We start from the raw sequence: 16,602 nt of genomic DNA on the forward strand, positions 1-16,602 counted from the left end.
AGGATGTAGAGAGTATGCAGGATTCCTGCTACAATTGGAAACCTTGCACACAGTGTGAGTTCTAAAATTTAATAAAAATATGGTCTTAATTGCCTAGATTGTCCTTACTGAGTCAGTTTAATTTTTCCCACAACAGCTAAGCAACTCGAACAAGATATGCAACAGAAAAATTACTGACCGATTATCACATTCATTAATGGTGATTAGATAATGTTACACCACAATCAACAACAAAAATTAACTAACTTGCTTCCAGGATCGTTAACATAGGAGAATGAATATTGACCTGGACATGAAAATAGCAGCATTCTTAAAAGGCAGAGCAAGCTTTATGTAGTAGCACTTATGCACTTATTTCACAGAATCCCAGAAAAAGCTGAGTTGAAAGTGACCCACAAAGATCACCAAGTCCAACTCTTGGCCCTGCACAGCGCCATCCCCAAGAGTCACTCCATGAGCCCAAGAGCATTTTCCATTTACTTCCATCCTCTTCTTTATCTGTCTATAAATTTACCATTTGTTTCTGGTTTGGAGCTTAAATAAACAGCTACATTTTCCTCATAAATTCTGGTCTTCTCACCCTGCACACGGGTATCTCCTATGATGTGCCATACATCCATGTCACAGCAGCACTGACCCCAAGCATATGCTGTGTCACAGCACCAGCTGAAAAGGTACATTAGCACACATGTTGACAGCTCTGCCAGCACCCCCACCTCCTAACCAATCTGTACTGAGACTTACCTAGACAATGCTACATTTCTGAACATTTTCAACACACCTGCCCAAAGCAAATGGAAAGATTAACCACTAGGAGTATTCCTGAATAACAAATTCTTTTTTCTTCAGACATAAAAGGTGTCCTGGTAGGAGTTTGTAGTGGTTGTTGCCTTATACCAAAGGTGTAAGGGGTGGTACTATATCTGATCAGGGCTAGAAACAAAAACTTTATATTTTATTACCACTTCTTACACAAGTTTTGCCAGCAAGTCAACTCTTTTCAGTCTCTGCACTCATCAGAGGATCTTTCAGTTCAGTGTTGCATTACAGTATCAACCTGGGATACAGTCCCTTAGAGACTCTGGCATCATTCCAGGTGGCTAGGCCTTGGTGACTGTGGTCATTCCCTGGCATTACCTCCCCTGAGTAATTCCATAATCTGAACACAATTTCAGTTGTATGCAGCTTTGCTGACAATCACACCACTCAAATCTCAAGTGTCTATTTTTTCCATCTTCAAAACACCCAGTCAGGCATCAGTCCCTTGAGCATCAGTACACATTTCTGCTTAACTTCTGGTGTATTCCAAAATAATTCAGGATACACAGTTGCTTTTTTTTTTTTTTTTCCTCAAAAAACAACCAGACAACCACAAGCTCTCACAACTCCTTCACTGTCAAACCATCACACACTCTAAAGGCCATTTCCCAAGCATCATCTAAGTCACTTTATCTTCTTTCCACCTTCAAGGACTGCTGACAAGGTCCTTTTTTCTGCAATGCAGGCAGGCAGTGCATTGCATGATACAGTTAATTTCTCAAACTGACTTAAAAAGACTCCTTTAAAGCTTCTGATTTGGAAGGAAGAATTTACCAATTTCCCAAAGAAAAATGAATTACTGTCAGTTTTCTCAAGTGTGAAGCCAGGTTATAAAAAGTCTGGGAACACTGAGATGGATAAGTTGCAAAACCTGTATTATGAACAGAACATTTACTTTCAGCAAAACCCTTAGATTTCTTAACTTAACTAAACTACTTTTTCCTTATTCTGAAGTTGGTAGCCTGCATTTAAACACACAGATTCAGGACAGCTAAAACAACCTGACTTAATCATCCAAAAGTCCATGGAAGATATATCTGGTAGTTCACACTAGCTTAAATTTAAATCTCTATATATGTAGATATAACCATAAATAGATATACAAACACATATGAGCACAGAAGTGAAAAGAAAGGCTGCTTCTTAACATCTGGCCTCTAGGAGAGGTTGAGTTATTGATCATTACTATTTTCATAACACAGAGATTTAAGAATATGTTACATGGTACATATTCATCCTTAGCAAACAATGAAGATATGACCAGCTGTAATTTGTCTTTCCAAACAATATTTACTCAGGACATTTGCAACCAAGACTGAAGGGACCATCCTAAATCATGCTGTGAAAACTGTGCAGTGAAACAGTTCTCTTGCTTCCTTTTGCTCTCTCAATCTCATGCTTTGTTATAATGCCTTCTTCTTTAAAAGGGACAGGGGAAAAAGTCACTCCCTGGTGACTTTGCAATGATGAATAAACAAGCTTTGGATGTGCTCGCCTTCTGACCCTACTCACTTCAAATCCCCAAATGTTCAGCTTGGTAGCAAAAAGGTTTCTTAGTGAAGAGGTTTCTCAGTGAAAAGATTCTGCACAAGTATCTTACCTTTGCCCAAAATTTTGTCTGAAATGGAAAGCAGCCTAAGCCTGAAGTTCAGGACATTGAGATTCAAGATTTCAGGTACAAGAACCTTTGTCTTCTTAATGTACAGTGTCTGAAAAGCCACAAGCCCTAACCTTCATTTTAGAGAAAAACAAAATAAAACAAACCCCCTCCAAAACCAACAAAGAAAAAAAAAAGAAAAAAAGTAAACCTAAAGACTACATAGTAACTGCATGTCACAGAAGTGATACAGCTATAGAAACACCTGGTATCACCATAGTGATTATTTGCCACATCCATGTTTTTATTCGTTTTTTGAGTAAATCCAATGCAGTGAAAATGCCACGTTATTCAAGCACACTTATTGAAATCTAAGTGCCTTAACTTCATTAGCAACATCTGATTGTAATTTCATTATAATTAAGACCATAAGTTCTGGTTAACAAACATGAGCCTCTGTTTTTCTAATAAGTTTTATTGTATTGTCAGCACTTCTATTCTACAGTAATCTTTTTCTATTAAAATCCCTGATCCATTACATTAATAGATTTGTTTCTTTTAAAATATACAATAAAGGTGATAGATACAGGGCACGTTCTGTAAAAACTGTGTTTCATTACACAATGTGGCAACAAATGAAGCTTCCCTCCTTGGAACTCACCAGAAGGACTTTTCGAAGTAAGTACTACTTCCTTAACTTTTCCTAAAGACAGACAATAAGTATCAAATATATTGACATTCAGCAGCTAATATTCCATTTTGAGGTGTAATCAATAGCAAGAAATAGAAAAAAACAAATAACAATATGCTGACTGCCTTTACTGGGTTGGCTCAAGATCATGCATATTATTGGTCAAAAATCAAAGTAAAAGATAATGAATAAAAAATGAGCTTTTCTTTACTGTCAAGTTTACAAAATATCAAGTAAAATCATCTTCTCTGAAAAGGGAAATGGAGCATGTCAGTTTGGGAACTACTATAGGAAAAGAGAAACTTAATTGGCACAAACAAGCTCTTTGCTGAGGTTAAACAGGGATCTAAGAGATCCCCAAAGCTACCGCATTATATAAAAGGGCTAGCTGGAGTAAGAGATTCACTTTTCCTTCTGCAGTTTATGGAAAAATGGAGGCATATGCCAACCCTAGTGCCTCTGGGAAGAAGATGGTATAGAAAACTGAGTGTATTTTTTCTTTGATAGGTTAAGATGGGTGGGGTTTTTTTGTATCACTTGCTATTGTGGATTATCTTTTGCAATTTAGCTGTTCGCTAGTGCTTATCAGGTGATTAGCAGTAATCTCTAGTAAGCAAAAATAGGTGTCAACATTTTGGAGTTTTTTTGTGATAATCATTCCAATGAAACTCACTTTTGAATTTGTTACAGGAAGACACACAGAAAAACAAGTTTCTGTTTAGATGCCATCCTCCTTGTTTTATTGCTCTAAAATTAAAACACTTTGAACTTGTCACAGATAGAGTAAATCAAAACAAACCAAGAAGAACAAAAGAGGTTTTTTTTTAACCCAGTATGTCCAAGGCAACATAAGGAATGCAGTTTGTGATTCTTTCCCTACTAGCATGATGAAAACCACGGAAACAAGACCAACCCCTAAATACAGAGGGACTATTAGTATTGGAAGCATCCTCAGAAAGTATGAGCATTGCAGATTCACTCTTCATCTAAGGTGGTTGCAAATTACTGTAGCACCAGAGTGAGACTCTAAGCCCAACCTTCAGATTTTTTCTGTTTTTGGTAAAATGCATGTTACAAGGTCTTGATCCCACCACTGCTAATGAGATATTACAAAAAACAGAGAGGAGCAATTCAAAGCATAATCAGAGGAAAAACTAAGTCTGAATGGTTGTGAACCTGGAGGCTGGTGATTACCTTCTCCTTAAATATCCAATGTTGTCTTGGTGACCAACATCATTCCTTCCAGCTAAATTACAGATTCTTTATGCAACTGAGGAGTCAAGCTCTGTGTCATAAGGGATTTCTCTATAAGGTATTTCCATTTACCTTTAATGCTATTTCATTGTTCTGAAGAAAATCCAAGTGGTTTGCCTTCTATTGCATAATTGTTTTAGTGAAATGGTTGCACATGTGTTTTAAGGATATAAACTGATAAAGACAAAATTATTATATGGTGAAACAATTTAAAATTTATTTTAGCCTCATAACAGAATACAGAAGACAATGATTAAATGAACTTTTTGTTTTGAGATTTAAACAACACTCACAATCAGTAAGGTTATTAATTTTCCATTACTTTGAAATTTTAACTGTACAGTCTAAATGGGCCTTAATTTTAAGAAGAACTTCACTAATACAGTCATTTATTGCTGATTATAAGAGTCAAAGGAGTTGGTATAAACTGAAATAATATGGAATTTTTCTAACTTTAATTATGAAAGTAGTAATGATCAATTCCCCCTTACAATCGAGATAACACTTCAAATATTTTTATTCAGTAAAGCTATTACAATGTATTAAAAATTTTTCATCCTTACGAAATATTGATTAATTCATGTATTGAAACAGACAGAAATTTGTCCCTGACAGAAAAATTATTCTCAAAGACTCCAACAGAGGTATTCACAGTAAATTATGTTTTTATATACTCTGATTTACCTCCAGAGTTTGATAACCTGTTATATCACATAATTACACTTTATAAAAAGCAATTTGTAATTGTTGTCTGTGTAGGAAATGTCTCTTTCCTCTCATTTAGCACTTCTTGTGTGATTTTGTGTCCTTGAGAACAAGTTTGAGCTATGCAAAATTATATGGAAGGTTCCAGAAACTTGAAAGTTGTTTGAGTAATAACAAAAGAAGCCTATAATTAGCATGCCTTCCTCAACTGTGAAATTTCTTCTAAAAGCCGATGAGAAGATTATTATCCATTGGTTGATCTTCAAAAATTAATCCAATTTTGTGGGTTTTTTTTGTTCTGTTGGCTCTAATATTTTTAAACATCAAAGCAGTGAAAAAATACACAGAGCCAGATTATGTCATCCTTACTCACTCTGAGTCCCATCAGCTGCATGCAATCCCAGAATTCAATTAAGCTACCTGTGAAGTGAGATACTCCTCAGCCTGAGAAAGCACTGAAGCCCTACATGATGATGAAGCAAGGTCACTTTTGTTTCCATCTTCAGTCACTATCCAAAGAAGTTATTCAAACATTCCTCCTCCACAGCCTTGAATCAGTCTATTGGATAAGTTGTTATCTTTTTTTTTTTTTTTTAACAAAACAGAATAATATTGTCACTTATCAAAATTTAAAAAAAAATAAAATAGGACTCATATCTGCAAATCACAGATTTTTCTTCAAAAGAAAAAGGAAAAAAAATTTACCCTGCTTCTTGCTGATCCACCCCATAGTGCTCCAGCTCTGTGCCTGGAAGTGGCTGCACAGGAGGGGGTGGGAGGGGGACACTGGCCCAGGTTGAACCATTATTTTTCTGGGGCTTGGCAGTATTTTTGTTTTTCTTCTTTTTCCCTCCTTTGCCACCTGCAAATCCAAAAAAGAAAAATAAAATATTAGAGCTATAATATGGAAAAAAGGGCCAGCTATTTACATTTCTTTGACAGAATTCTGATTACAGAGCACATGCCCCAAAAAAGAAGATGTATTTATATCTCAGCAGAATCAGAATCAACGTGCTAATGCTGTCACAAGGTTATAAGTAATAAAATAATGGAATGGGGAATATTATGAATGTTTACTGAAAAACACTTCTTTTTAAACCTCTGTACGTTTGCACCACAGTAGTGCAGAAACAAGGAAAGACAGGTTTTCCTGCATAAGAAATATATTTCCTGTTTTATTCATGTGCACTTTATAACTTCTCAAATTCACTCTTAGATAAAATTATAATAAAATATAGCAAATTATTTCAAATTTCAGAATCCACTGTGATTATAACACAGTTTTGCATAATCACTTTCTGTGGAAAACACGGAGGTTAAGGACACCATCCAAAAAATTGTCATTGGAGTCAAGAACTTTCAAGATAAGAGTAAATTGTCAAAACAAAAGAAACAGGGTTTTGTTGTTAGGAATTTCCTAATTTCTGAGGTTTTTTTTAAAGAGCGGGAAGTCATGTTCAATGTTTTAGGACTGACTGTTTCACAGGATTCAAATGTCTTGTGCCACTATGGAGAAGAGGTTCTATTTCTGATATACAGCTCTAATGGATAAGGCAGAAATTCAGTGAACAATGCATTTTGGTTAAACCCCCTGTTCTTCTCTTATTGTCCTTGGATCCACTTCTCCAGCTGAGACACTTCCATTTGGGAAGAGTGATCTTACAGAGAAAGCTCTCATCCCACTTGGTTTGCTTCTTTTATTTTTCCCTGACTTATTTTTCTTGTCAGGAATTCATTAAGAAGAAGAATGGCTCAACATTTCAAATCCCTTGACTGCTTGGGGACTCAATTATTTTTTGGAGCTTTGTTGTGGCTTTCAAACTCTTTGTTGGGGGGAGGACTGGTTTGTCAGATGCCTTTTCAGTGGGGTACCCAGCTGCTCTCACTCAATCCCTGGCCTGTGGCAGAAAGCACAGTCTAATCCATCTTACCCACCGATGTCTCTTGATGATTTATAAGGATCAGCCAAAAAAAACCCTCATGTAAAACAGAATCAATGAACCAAGAAAGCCACAACTGACTGGTCAGGGAGGGTGGCACAATGTGCACTGGCAGGCACTGCCCTCTGTGCCATAGGTTTAACTTTAGGCACAGAGAAACACAGAAGGAAGTGCAATTCCAGCAATACAGACAAGCCTGTATCATGGGACTTTTTGTCTTTGAGACAGTGGCTCACAGGCTTTCTTCTGTTACCTCCAAACATCAGCTGGATGAAAACAGAAACAAATAAAGAGGGAAGTAAAAGGTGATTCTCTGACTCAGAAGTAGCCAAGACTTCTCTTTTCACCTCCTGTTGTGCCTGGTAGAGACAGGCAACAAGCCCAGCAATATTTCTAATCGACCTGGCTGGCAGCACATTGGAAGCTTTCCACTACTCAATTCCAGACCAAAGCTCTTCCTTCCTTGTTTCAGAGTATTTATAGTAAGTCCAGCCAAGATCCTGTGATTCACTATGTGTGAACTGAGCTGATATTACTTCCATTAGGATAGAAAACAGGTTCTTCCTTCCGTTTGTAGCCTGGCAGAAAGGGCAGCTTCCTTGAAAAGGGAAAGAACATTTTGACCGGTGAAAAGAAACCCCAGTGACAGTAGAGATAGAGGAACAAATATATGAACCTTCTGGAGGGAAAGTGAAGCTTTCAAAGCACAGGTAAGGCAAAAAAAGAGGAGTTAGAAATAGGGTCACTGAACAGTGCAAAGGAAGTAGGTTAATTTTAATTTGTGGGACATGGAGAAATTTTTTAAAAGTCAGCAGGAGTAGGAGCCAACAAGAACTAAGGCAGGAGGGGCTGCTTTAGGAGAAAAGCACATGCATATGTTTTTGTGTTGCAGGAGGATTCAAACTAGGAATACACAGAGAAGGGAAATGCAAAGAACAACTTCAGCTTAGATATTAGTTGAGGTGGAGAGGAAGATTTTGGAAGTGTAGCATCTTGATAATCTTAGGAGACTGGTAAAATGTAGGTTGACATGTGGAGTGCTAATATGGGAGTCACCTGGATTTTGGGAGTTTCAAAGAGAGAAATTAGAGATAATGGAGATATTAGACAGAGTGAAGCAGAGAGACAAGGGACTTGTTTAGATGAAGAAATGAAAGAAGAGAACTCCAAGGTCATTACTGGTAGGGGAAAGCAGCCTACACTGTACAGTTGGGCAGATTTCTCTTCTGTCCTCATAGACAGAGTTATTCCACTGTCAGACTGGTGGGACAGACACCGAACACACAAAGCCTGATTTGTATTTGAAAACTGATGCACCAAAGCCTTGTTTCCCCATAGCAACAATGCCTGATGTTTCAATGTCTCCTCACACTGAAATTCAATTATATTGTTTAAATCTCTAGGTGAATTGGGTACTGAAGAAAGAATTTGCCAGTTGGGCTGCTGATCCTGGTACAGACATAGTCTGTGCAAACTATAGCTACAAAATTTCCCTGCCTCGTAAAGCAGTTGAGGTTTTAGCTGTTTTCCATTCCACAGTGGGATAGGAATTCTCATGATATTCATGTAGGAGAGACAGAAACTTAGTCAGAATAATAATTGTACTTAAAGTACCAACCTAGGAAGTGAGAGAACAAATCCCTGCTCACCCTGATGGGGACTACGTAATCAAAGCTGGTCTCTGACTCCAGAGATTCTCTAATTATCAGACTATTTGAAGGTCCTCCAGTTGCTTGTGTATTACAGACATAATTATCCTGTATCAAAGGCATAATTAGTGGGCAAGGGAGAGCAAAATACTGACTCTGCAGTCCAATAATCTGGCACTCATCTGAGCACTGGGGCATCCAGTTTTGAGCTGCCTTGGCCACAACAAGAGTGCCCTGGCCATATGAATGACTATAACACGAAGTTTCCTAGTGTCATCAGAAAATTCACTTCTGGCTGAGAAACACTACACAGAATATTTTTCATTTGAAATATTTGATCGAAGTCCAGCCTTTGATCAAAGGGCATTTTCCAGTGACACTTCCTATTTTCTGAGAAAACTCTTAGGCAGCCTTAGCTGTCAACATATCTAAAGTGTGATACTGCCCTCTGAAACCTGACATATTTGTACCTCAGCACATCAATTTCTGCATTTTCATGCAGCCTGGGGAGCAAGCTGATTTCCTAAGCTACTTGTCAATATATCTCACATGCAAGGAACAAGAACCTTTCTTGAAGTATTTCAGCTTCCAGATACCTCTCTGACAATGCCATAAGCCTATTTTTTGGTCTCAGTCAAATCAGCTAATGCCCCCCCTTGAGAACACAAGACTTGCAAACACATTTGGCTATTTGAGTCATGGGCCAATGATAATAGGATTCTTATCTCAAGATTCAGTTTGAATAGTCATTTAAATTGACATAAAGAAGCTATTTCTAGGTTGGGTCAATTACTGAGAGGACTGCTTAGTAGAAATTAAAGTAGAAATTCAAAAGTAGAAAGTAGAAATTCAAAAAGCTGTGGATATAGTAAAAGTAGAAATTCAAAAAGCTGTGGATATATTCTGAATATCAAAGTCCTTTCAGTGCTTTCATATTTCAGCTAGGTGAAATCACATATTTTCATCTTAACTGTTGCCTTTTCAGTTTTTGTCTTGACAGAAAAAAAAAAAAAAGACAACTATACGTAACATAAGCAACAAGTAAGCAAAATTAAATAAATCAAGAAAAAAGGTGTGTTCAGATATAATACACAACCACATGTACTATGATCATTTTCATCTGATGAAAATGCATCATGTTTCAAATAGAACATGCAGCACACACATAAAATTTACATCCTGTTTGTAGGCAAACTTGGCACAATTTGTTGAAATCCCAGTCACCTTTCAGGGCCCTACAACTATTTCCAACCTGCTTCACTGAGGAACAGCATTTAGAAACAGCTTGTGGGAGTGGGTTATCTGTTAAAAACTCAACAAAAATAATAATCTTCTCATTAAGTTCAGTGTGGGGAGATCTATAAACTGAGGATGGATGCAGAAACGCATTTGCTCCATAGATTGTGTCAGGGAAAGGATGTGACAAGGCGAGGCTGGCAGCTGCACCGACAAGCGCACACATGGAAGGACTCTTCAGTTAGCTCCAAGTAGGTCCTGCAAAAGGCTTTATTTGTTTCAGCAGAGTCCCATGTGGCATTGTTTGCTGATGGGCAGGAACTCTCACGGCTATCCTCAACTGGTGCCTGGGAGGTCTTCTGCCTCCCTGGCGAGCCACTCGCCAACACCCCTCCGTCCCTCGCTCCCCTACGCACGGCGACGGAACCAACCTGAGAGGCTGCCACTCCTTTCGGAGCTGTTGTGGGAGCTGGTGGTGCTGAAATCCTGTGACTGGTTGTGTGGCAATCTATTAGCCAGTCCCTCAGCCACCCGGTAGTCAGGGATGTAAAGCAAGGCTAAGGGTTAAACGGCAGAGGTCACAGTGGCATCGTGGGATTAGTTGACAGCACAAGCACATGCGACACATGCAGTTAGCAAGTCGGGCAGATGGGGTGGGGTGGGGGGTCAGGTTTTAACTTGGTTATTTTTAAAGGTACACCTATTCTAGCCTAATGAAAGACAGATGGCTTAGTGACTAGCACAGGACAAAGAGCATTAAAAGCACAGTGCAATGGATTTCAGGTGAGGTTCAGCACACATGCAAGGTGTGCAGGCATTAGTTCAGGTCAACATGAACAGTGTGTCACAGAGCTAAAAAGAACTTTCTAATTCATGCACAGATGACACAGTACACAAAGCCAAGGGCTCTGGAAAATAAAAGCTGTAATTACCATTGTTGCCTTTGCCTTGGTCTGGGAGAGAGTAACCAAATCCCATGAGGTCATTTTTTTGCTGAATTGAGCTTTTCCACTGCGGATCTGGTAAATCGACAGCCAGCTCGTGGATGCTGTTGGAATGCAGGATCTGGGTGGTGGCATACGGCGTAGCCTGTGTTATTTGGCTGGAGCTGTTGTAACTGGTTTTGGTGGTGAAGTCGATGCTGCTGTAAATGGCTCCATCAGAAAGCATGGTAGCGGTTTTATCTCCTTGCCCTGGCACTGGTGGCAGCACATCTGTGGAACGAAACAAATCACTGATGCATGGGAAGCCCAAAAGTACCAAGGTTTAAGCTGAGAAATAATCGTGTCATTTTACACGTTTGCATTTCAGCTGAGACAGGTCCATGAGCCAACGAAGGGAAGATGATGTACAATCATCACCAAGCTATCAGCAGCTGTGACAGGCCTACCACTTGTCCTTCACGTCTCGCTGCCTAAAACCATCTTTTTTTTTTTTTTTTTTTTTTTTTCTTCCTCATACCTTCAACTGTGAAAGTGAAGTTTGGAATATTTCTCTACTGAAGAATGTTATCAATTGTTCACTCTATGTCAGAACCAATGAAACTGTCTGAAATTCAGGGAAATGATGAAAGGAGAGAATTTACAAATCACAAAGGGAACTTGCCCAGCAAATATGTAGAAAAACTCTCAAAGTAATTTTTTAAGGGCATCACCTTTATTTCCTTGAAACTTTTTGCATCAGCTTATCTAATTTTCCTTTTGACATTAGCCAGTACATTCCTTCTTTTCAACAAAAGAAAAACCTGACAAAAAAAAGTTATTTCTGATACATGAAAGAAAGTTTGATATTCTGAAAGGATTTAGGTGATCAGTCCCTCAAAATGGCAAAACAATGTTGATAATGGAGAACAACTTGTACAATATTTCCAGTACATTTACCTCAAAACCATTACAGCATATTTAACTAAATATCTGCTGAGTTTTCTCAATATTTTGAATCCTATCCCACATTGCAATTTTTATCTTTAATCAGTTAGATTGGCAGTCTCTCTCCGTACTAAACACTGAAGTGACCTTTGCTGGTGGAATACTAGATCTAGAAACTGAGACTAGTGAAGTGTGAAGAATCTAATGATGACTGACATGATGTCCCAAGGAGAACCACAGCTTAGCAGATAACCCTCCTCCCTGCTCTCTCAGAAGTCAGTATCTCAAATGGTACTATTTTTACAATTTATTTAGACTCTGAAAAGTTGAATCAATTCCAGAATGTACTTCTTTAAAAAATCCTTCATTTATATGCCATTTTCTTTCTACTGCCAGATGGCAGATACAGGTTCCAACTGTTAGATCATTCTGGAGATAATGCATACTCCTATAGTGAGGATGTTCAGATCCTATTCTAGGGATAACAGCCATTTTATGTACCTTAAGCCTCAGAAAGAAAAAATGATTCTCTCCCCTAGTCAAGGGTTTAAGCTCAGTTCCAAACTCAGATGTGGGTTTTGTGCAACCTCAGAGAATACATTTTTTTCTCTCACTGTCTAAAAGACTTATCCAGCAATGAGATGTGACACCATGGTTTCCTCACACTGATTTGGTATTTTTTGTTTGCTTTAGTTGATTTTTTTGGGGGTTTAGTATTTTTTTTCGCCTGGGATGAACATTTAGATCACAGAACTATTTTCTTTTGCTTTCAGGTGTGCTACAGTGAACATTTTAACATGGACCCTAATAACATCTTCAGTCTCAGGGCAGCAACATAATATTAACAATAAATATGGCAATAGCAAATGCTCAGCAGAGACACTGCAGAAAGAGATTAAATTTGGGTCTATCAGCATGAACTGGTTTTGCATACAGCAGCGAAATGGGCACAATCAAGTATTTAAAAGATCTTAATTGTATTAACTTATATCTGCAGATAAATTGCAAATGCAAAAAAAATGACAAATAATGCAAACTACAGCCCATACTTCAAAATCATGTTGGTACTATCTGCACATATGCAATGTGCTTTCCAGGGGCAGTACACAAACAGAAATGCATCTATGTGCAAATACAGCATGAGATGTGAGAGACAAGTGCAGTCCTATCCTTCTTGCATTTCATCCACAATATGAACATTTATCCTTTCTACAATCGGTTCCATCAAAGTATAATGGCTTGACGTTTAGTAAACAAATTCTGTTGTTGATGTATAAAGTGAATTAAATCCAGCTCAACCTGTCTGTGTTGGATTTGAAGACTCAAGGAAGTAAAAAGTAGCAAAATGCTCATCACTGAAGTACTCAGACATACATCTGTCTTTTAGTGCATATTTCTGGCAACTGAAGAGGTATCATCTCTATACAGTAATTTTAAAATGGAGAACTATTCATGTGTACACACTTGAAAGGGAAGTCGCATAGCTGCCCACCAGCCAAGGACTTCCAGTCATTCTTACTGATAAGCTGAGGTTCTCCAGACATTCTGGGAATTTTCAGTACAAGCATGGATTACTTTTTTGACCTCAGTGAGATGTATACATTTAAGCACTCAAAGAGCTATTAAGTAGAGATTTTACAAAGTGCCATAGTCACTGAGTAAAAGTCAAGTGTGATTTTCCCAGCAAGCTGTCATAGCAAAAACACACACTGTACATTTCAGACCAAAGATGAAGACACACTTCCCACTGGAAACTTTCCCCAAAACTCTCCAAAGTCCAACTTTTTTTTGTAACTCATGAGCTAAATGAAATAGTGCTGAAACACTTGTGCAGGGAAGCTCTTTCTTGGTGCCTTGGAGATGCAATACCATTTTGTGGCCTTGCATGACTCCAAGCCTCACCTGTGCTTCCCACTCACAGCCTTGCTCTCAAATGCCTATCTAGGACAGTGGATCTCACTCTCAAACGAAATTTTAGGACTGCCTGCCTCAGCTTCTGAGTTTCCAGGGTGAGTGATGTCACTCTACTCTTTTCAAAATTCTTACAGAACTTTAATGTTATTAGAGACCTTTTAACCAGTAAAAGAGGCCCAAGCTCCATCTATATGGTGAATATTCCATGTCTACATGTTAAAAGACTTCCAATCCATCTTTAATGCAGAAACATCTAATCTCAGCTTCTGAAACAGATAGGGATAAGTGATCCCAAACTATCCAGAATAAAAGTTTCAGCTCAACTGTACAGATCATGGGTGGAATTAAGCTGCCGAATTTTAAAACGTAACTGTTGCACCTCTTGCATGAATTTGGACTTATGCCTCATGCATATTAAGGCCAAAAATTTTAAAAAATATGCTTCCAATTTCAGTTGTATAGAGCCAAATGTTAAAAGAAAATGGTAATTTTTCTGTATTATGTGGGCTTAAGAAAAGATGGAAAAGTACTGAAGGGTTTTATTTTCAAGATATTCACAACAAAGAAGCTGGCAGAAATTCAGTTGCCTTGTAAATATTATCAAAAGTTTTGCTTGCTCTTAAATATTTTTGACAAGAAATTTATAACATTTTATACAAAATATAAATCTAGTGTGTTTTGTTGTAATTTTAAGTCACAGTAGTCAAACCACAGGCAAGAGGCTTTTCATAGGAATGTATAACCAGTATGACGGATGGTCTTCAGGAGCAGATTCTGAACAGCATGCAGAATTAGCTCAGTTATCCCAGAAACCAAGGAAGTAACAGAGAGATGTGAATATTACTATGACTTTTAAAAATCCCAAACCTACATCTTAAAATTCCCATTTGAGTTAAAAGTTTGAAATGAAATAACCCCTCTAAAGATTCCTTCCTCATTGTAAAAATACATCTTTACCTCACTCTCACAAAGGTGCTCTCTCAAGTCAAAATAGAAACAAAACCCTAAAAGATCTAAATAGTTCCCTTTTATGTATCCTGTCCTCCAATGAAAAAGAAAGTTGCTTAAGATCTTTGAGGTTTTCTTCACAGATTACGGTTGAGACTGAGAGCAGGCCCTCAGCAGGAAGAGGATGGGTAAGGTGACTGCAACAAAGTTCTCGTGTCCTTCTGCTGAAGGAACATCTTTCCTGCATCTCCAGGGTTCTCCTCTGCTCTTATGGACATCCTCCATCCCTGGCTATAATGCCCTGCATGGCACACTGCTCATTCCACAAAAAAGGGAATGAGGCGGAGACACAAATACATTCTCCTGACATCATAAGCAGACCCTGTCTCAACACTGTGGGGTAAATTAAAAACCAGACCTACATTCTTAGAAAGTAAAAAGAGATAAAAGAAAAGGAAAGAGAGAAATTAAAAAAAAAAAGAGATAAAGAAAAAGAGATAAAGGAAAAGGATTTTAAAATCATTTTTCAATCAAATCTAGAAAGAAAGAAACATATAGAAATAACTATAATTATAAAAATATTATACAGTATTCATCATAGATGTTAATGGAAGCCTATTTTATAATATCGGGTGACTTAACAAAAGGAAACCTACCTCCACGACCAAAATTTCCAAGATCATTGGGTCCACTAGTGCTGTTATTTACTGGCAGACTTGTGGCAGGCCAAGAGTCTGCAAGCCAAGGATAACTGGGGTCACTGGCATTCAACAGACCTGGTCGACTGAAGCAGAATAAGAAAAAGATATACTCACAAATATATATACATATATAAAATTACAATATCTGTGAGCTACGTAGTGATGGAAGAAGGCATATTCTTCTAACACCATAGGTAACTAACAGTTTAGGAGACTTTAATTTATTTCAAATTACAACTGTATAGCCTTTGATGATTTAAAGACCTTGAGCAGTTAATTAAGGTTATATACAAATCAACTTTGTCAGTAGAAGAGGGACTAGGTATCCGTCGCGAATCTGCCAGAATCCAAATGAACTCCATTGTCTGTGTGAAACAGGAGTTAGGCAGCACCATCATGGGATCCTACGCCAGGGCTGAATGATAAATTACCACCTCAAGGGAGCCATCATTCAAACTGATTGCTCCGTATCAGCCATTTCCAGGACTTTGGGCTACTATTTCTTCCTTCCCTTGCATCCCAAATGCATGCCTGTCATCTACAGGCAGCTAACTCTTTCTTTGAGCACTCTTGGATGGTTCAGAGGCAAACAGGTTTGAGGAGGATTAATGGCAAGTCCACAGCTATCTCTGTGTGCCACTACTGCATGGCTTTTATATCCCTGTAATTCCCACTTTGAGAGCAGTGTTAAACAGGGAGCATGGTGAAAGAGAAGGCACACTCGGGCCACGAGGCACCGTGTCTCTCTCACCCCAGGATAAACCAAAATTTAGCAAGGCAGATGGATTGTTTGTATTTGTGTTCAGCAGGGGAAACAAATCATTTGCTGCAGACAGCCTTTCCTCCCGCACGAAAACAAAAAGCCGTCCGCAGTTCCGCGTCTTCCCTGGGTTATTAAAGCACTCGTGAAGTTGGAGCAACATCTCCCATCACTGAGCATTACAGACCCCTGCCTGGAACAATCCCTAAGAGAAACATCGGTTTCTATGGAAACGGCAATAAGGCGGCCCAGACGCATTCTTGCCACATCTACTCGCTCTCATTAGGCCTAATCTCTTTTTGCTAAAATATTGATTAAACAGGAGATTGGAAGTTATTACCAGGGCCTAATTACAATCTCCATATTGGCAAAGGGAAAACAGATGAGGATATATGGGCCCGTTATCAGCTTTTATCAATTTCAATTGAGTAGCCAAAGTTGAGGAATCCAGTCCTATCAATCTACAGCCTATTCATCATCCATGAATCATTTATTTTGTGATCGATTAGGTGTAATTGTT

General features: G+C 38.3%; 1 protein-coding gene across 5 annotated transcripts in view; it reads right to left on the reverse strand.

Annotated features, from left to right (window-relative positions):
* ROBO2 (roundabout guidance receptor 2) overlaps window positions 1–16,602 on the reverse strand; it is an 865,191-nt gene that overhangs the window by 37,054 nt on the left and 811,535 nt on the right. For 3 of the 5 annotated variants that reach the window (XM_038136160.1, XM_038136143.1, XM_038136134.1), the window contains exons 20-23: window positions 15,278–15,405; window positions 10,824–11,105; window positions 10,323–10,448; window positions 5,772–5,928 (exon numbers count right to left, since the gene is read on the reverse strand). In XM_038136160.1, coding sequence (XP_037992088.1) covers window positions 5,772–5,928; window positions 10,323–10,448; window positions 10,824–11,105; window positions 15,278–15,405 — 693 coding nt within the window. The remainder of the gene's footprint in view (window positions 1–5,771; window positions 5,929–10,322; window positions 10,449–10,823; window positions 11,106–15,277; window positions 15,406–16,602) is intronic. The other 2 variants (XM_038136167.1, XM_038136152.1) reach the window with 1 other exon arrangement.

This window comes from Motacilla alba, chromosome 1 (assembly GCF_015832195.1).
Source record: "Motacilla alba alba isolate MOTALB_02 chromosome 1, Motacilla_alba_V1.0_pri, whole genome shotgun sequence".
NCBI lineage: Eukaryota > Metazoa > Chordata > Aves > Passeriformes > Motacillidae > Motacilla > Motacilla alba.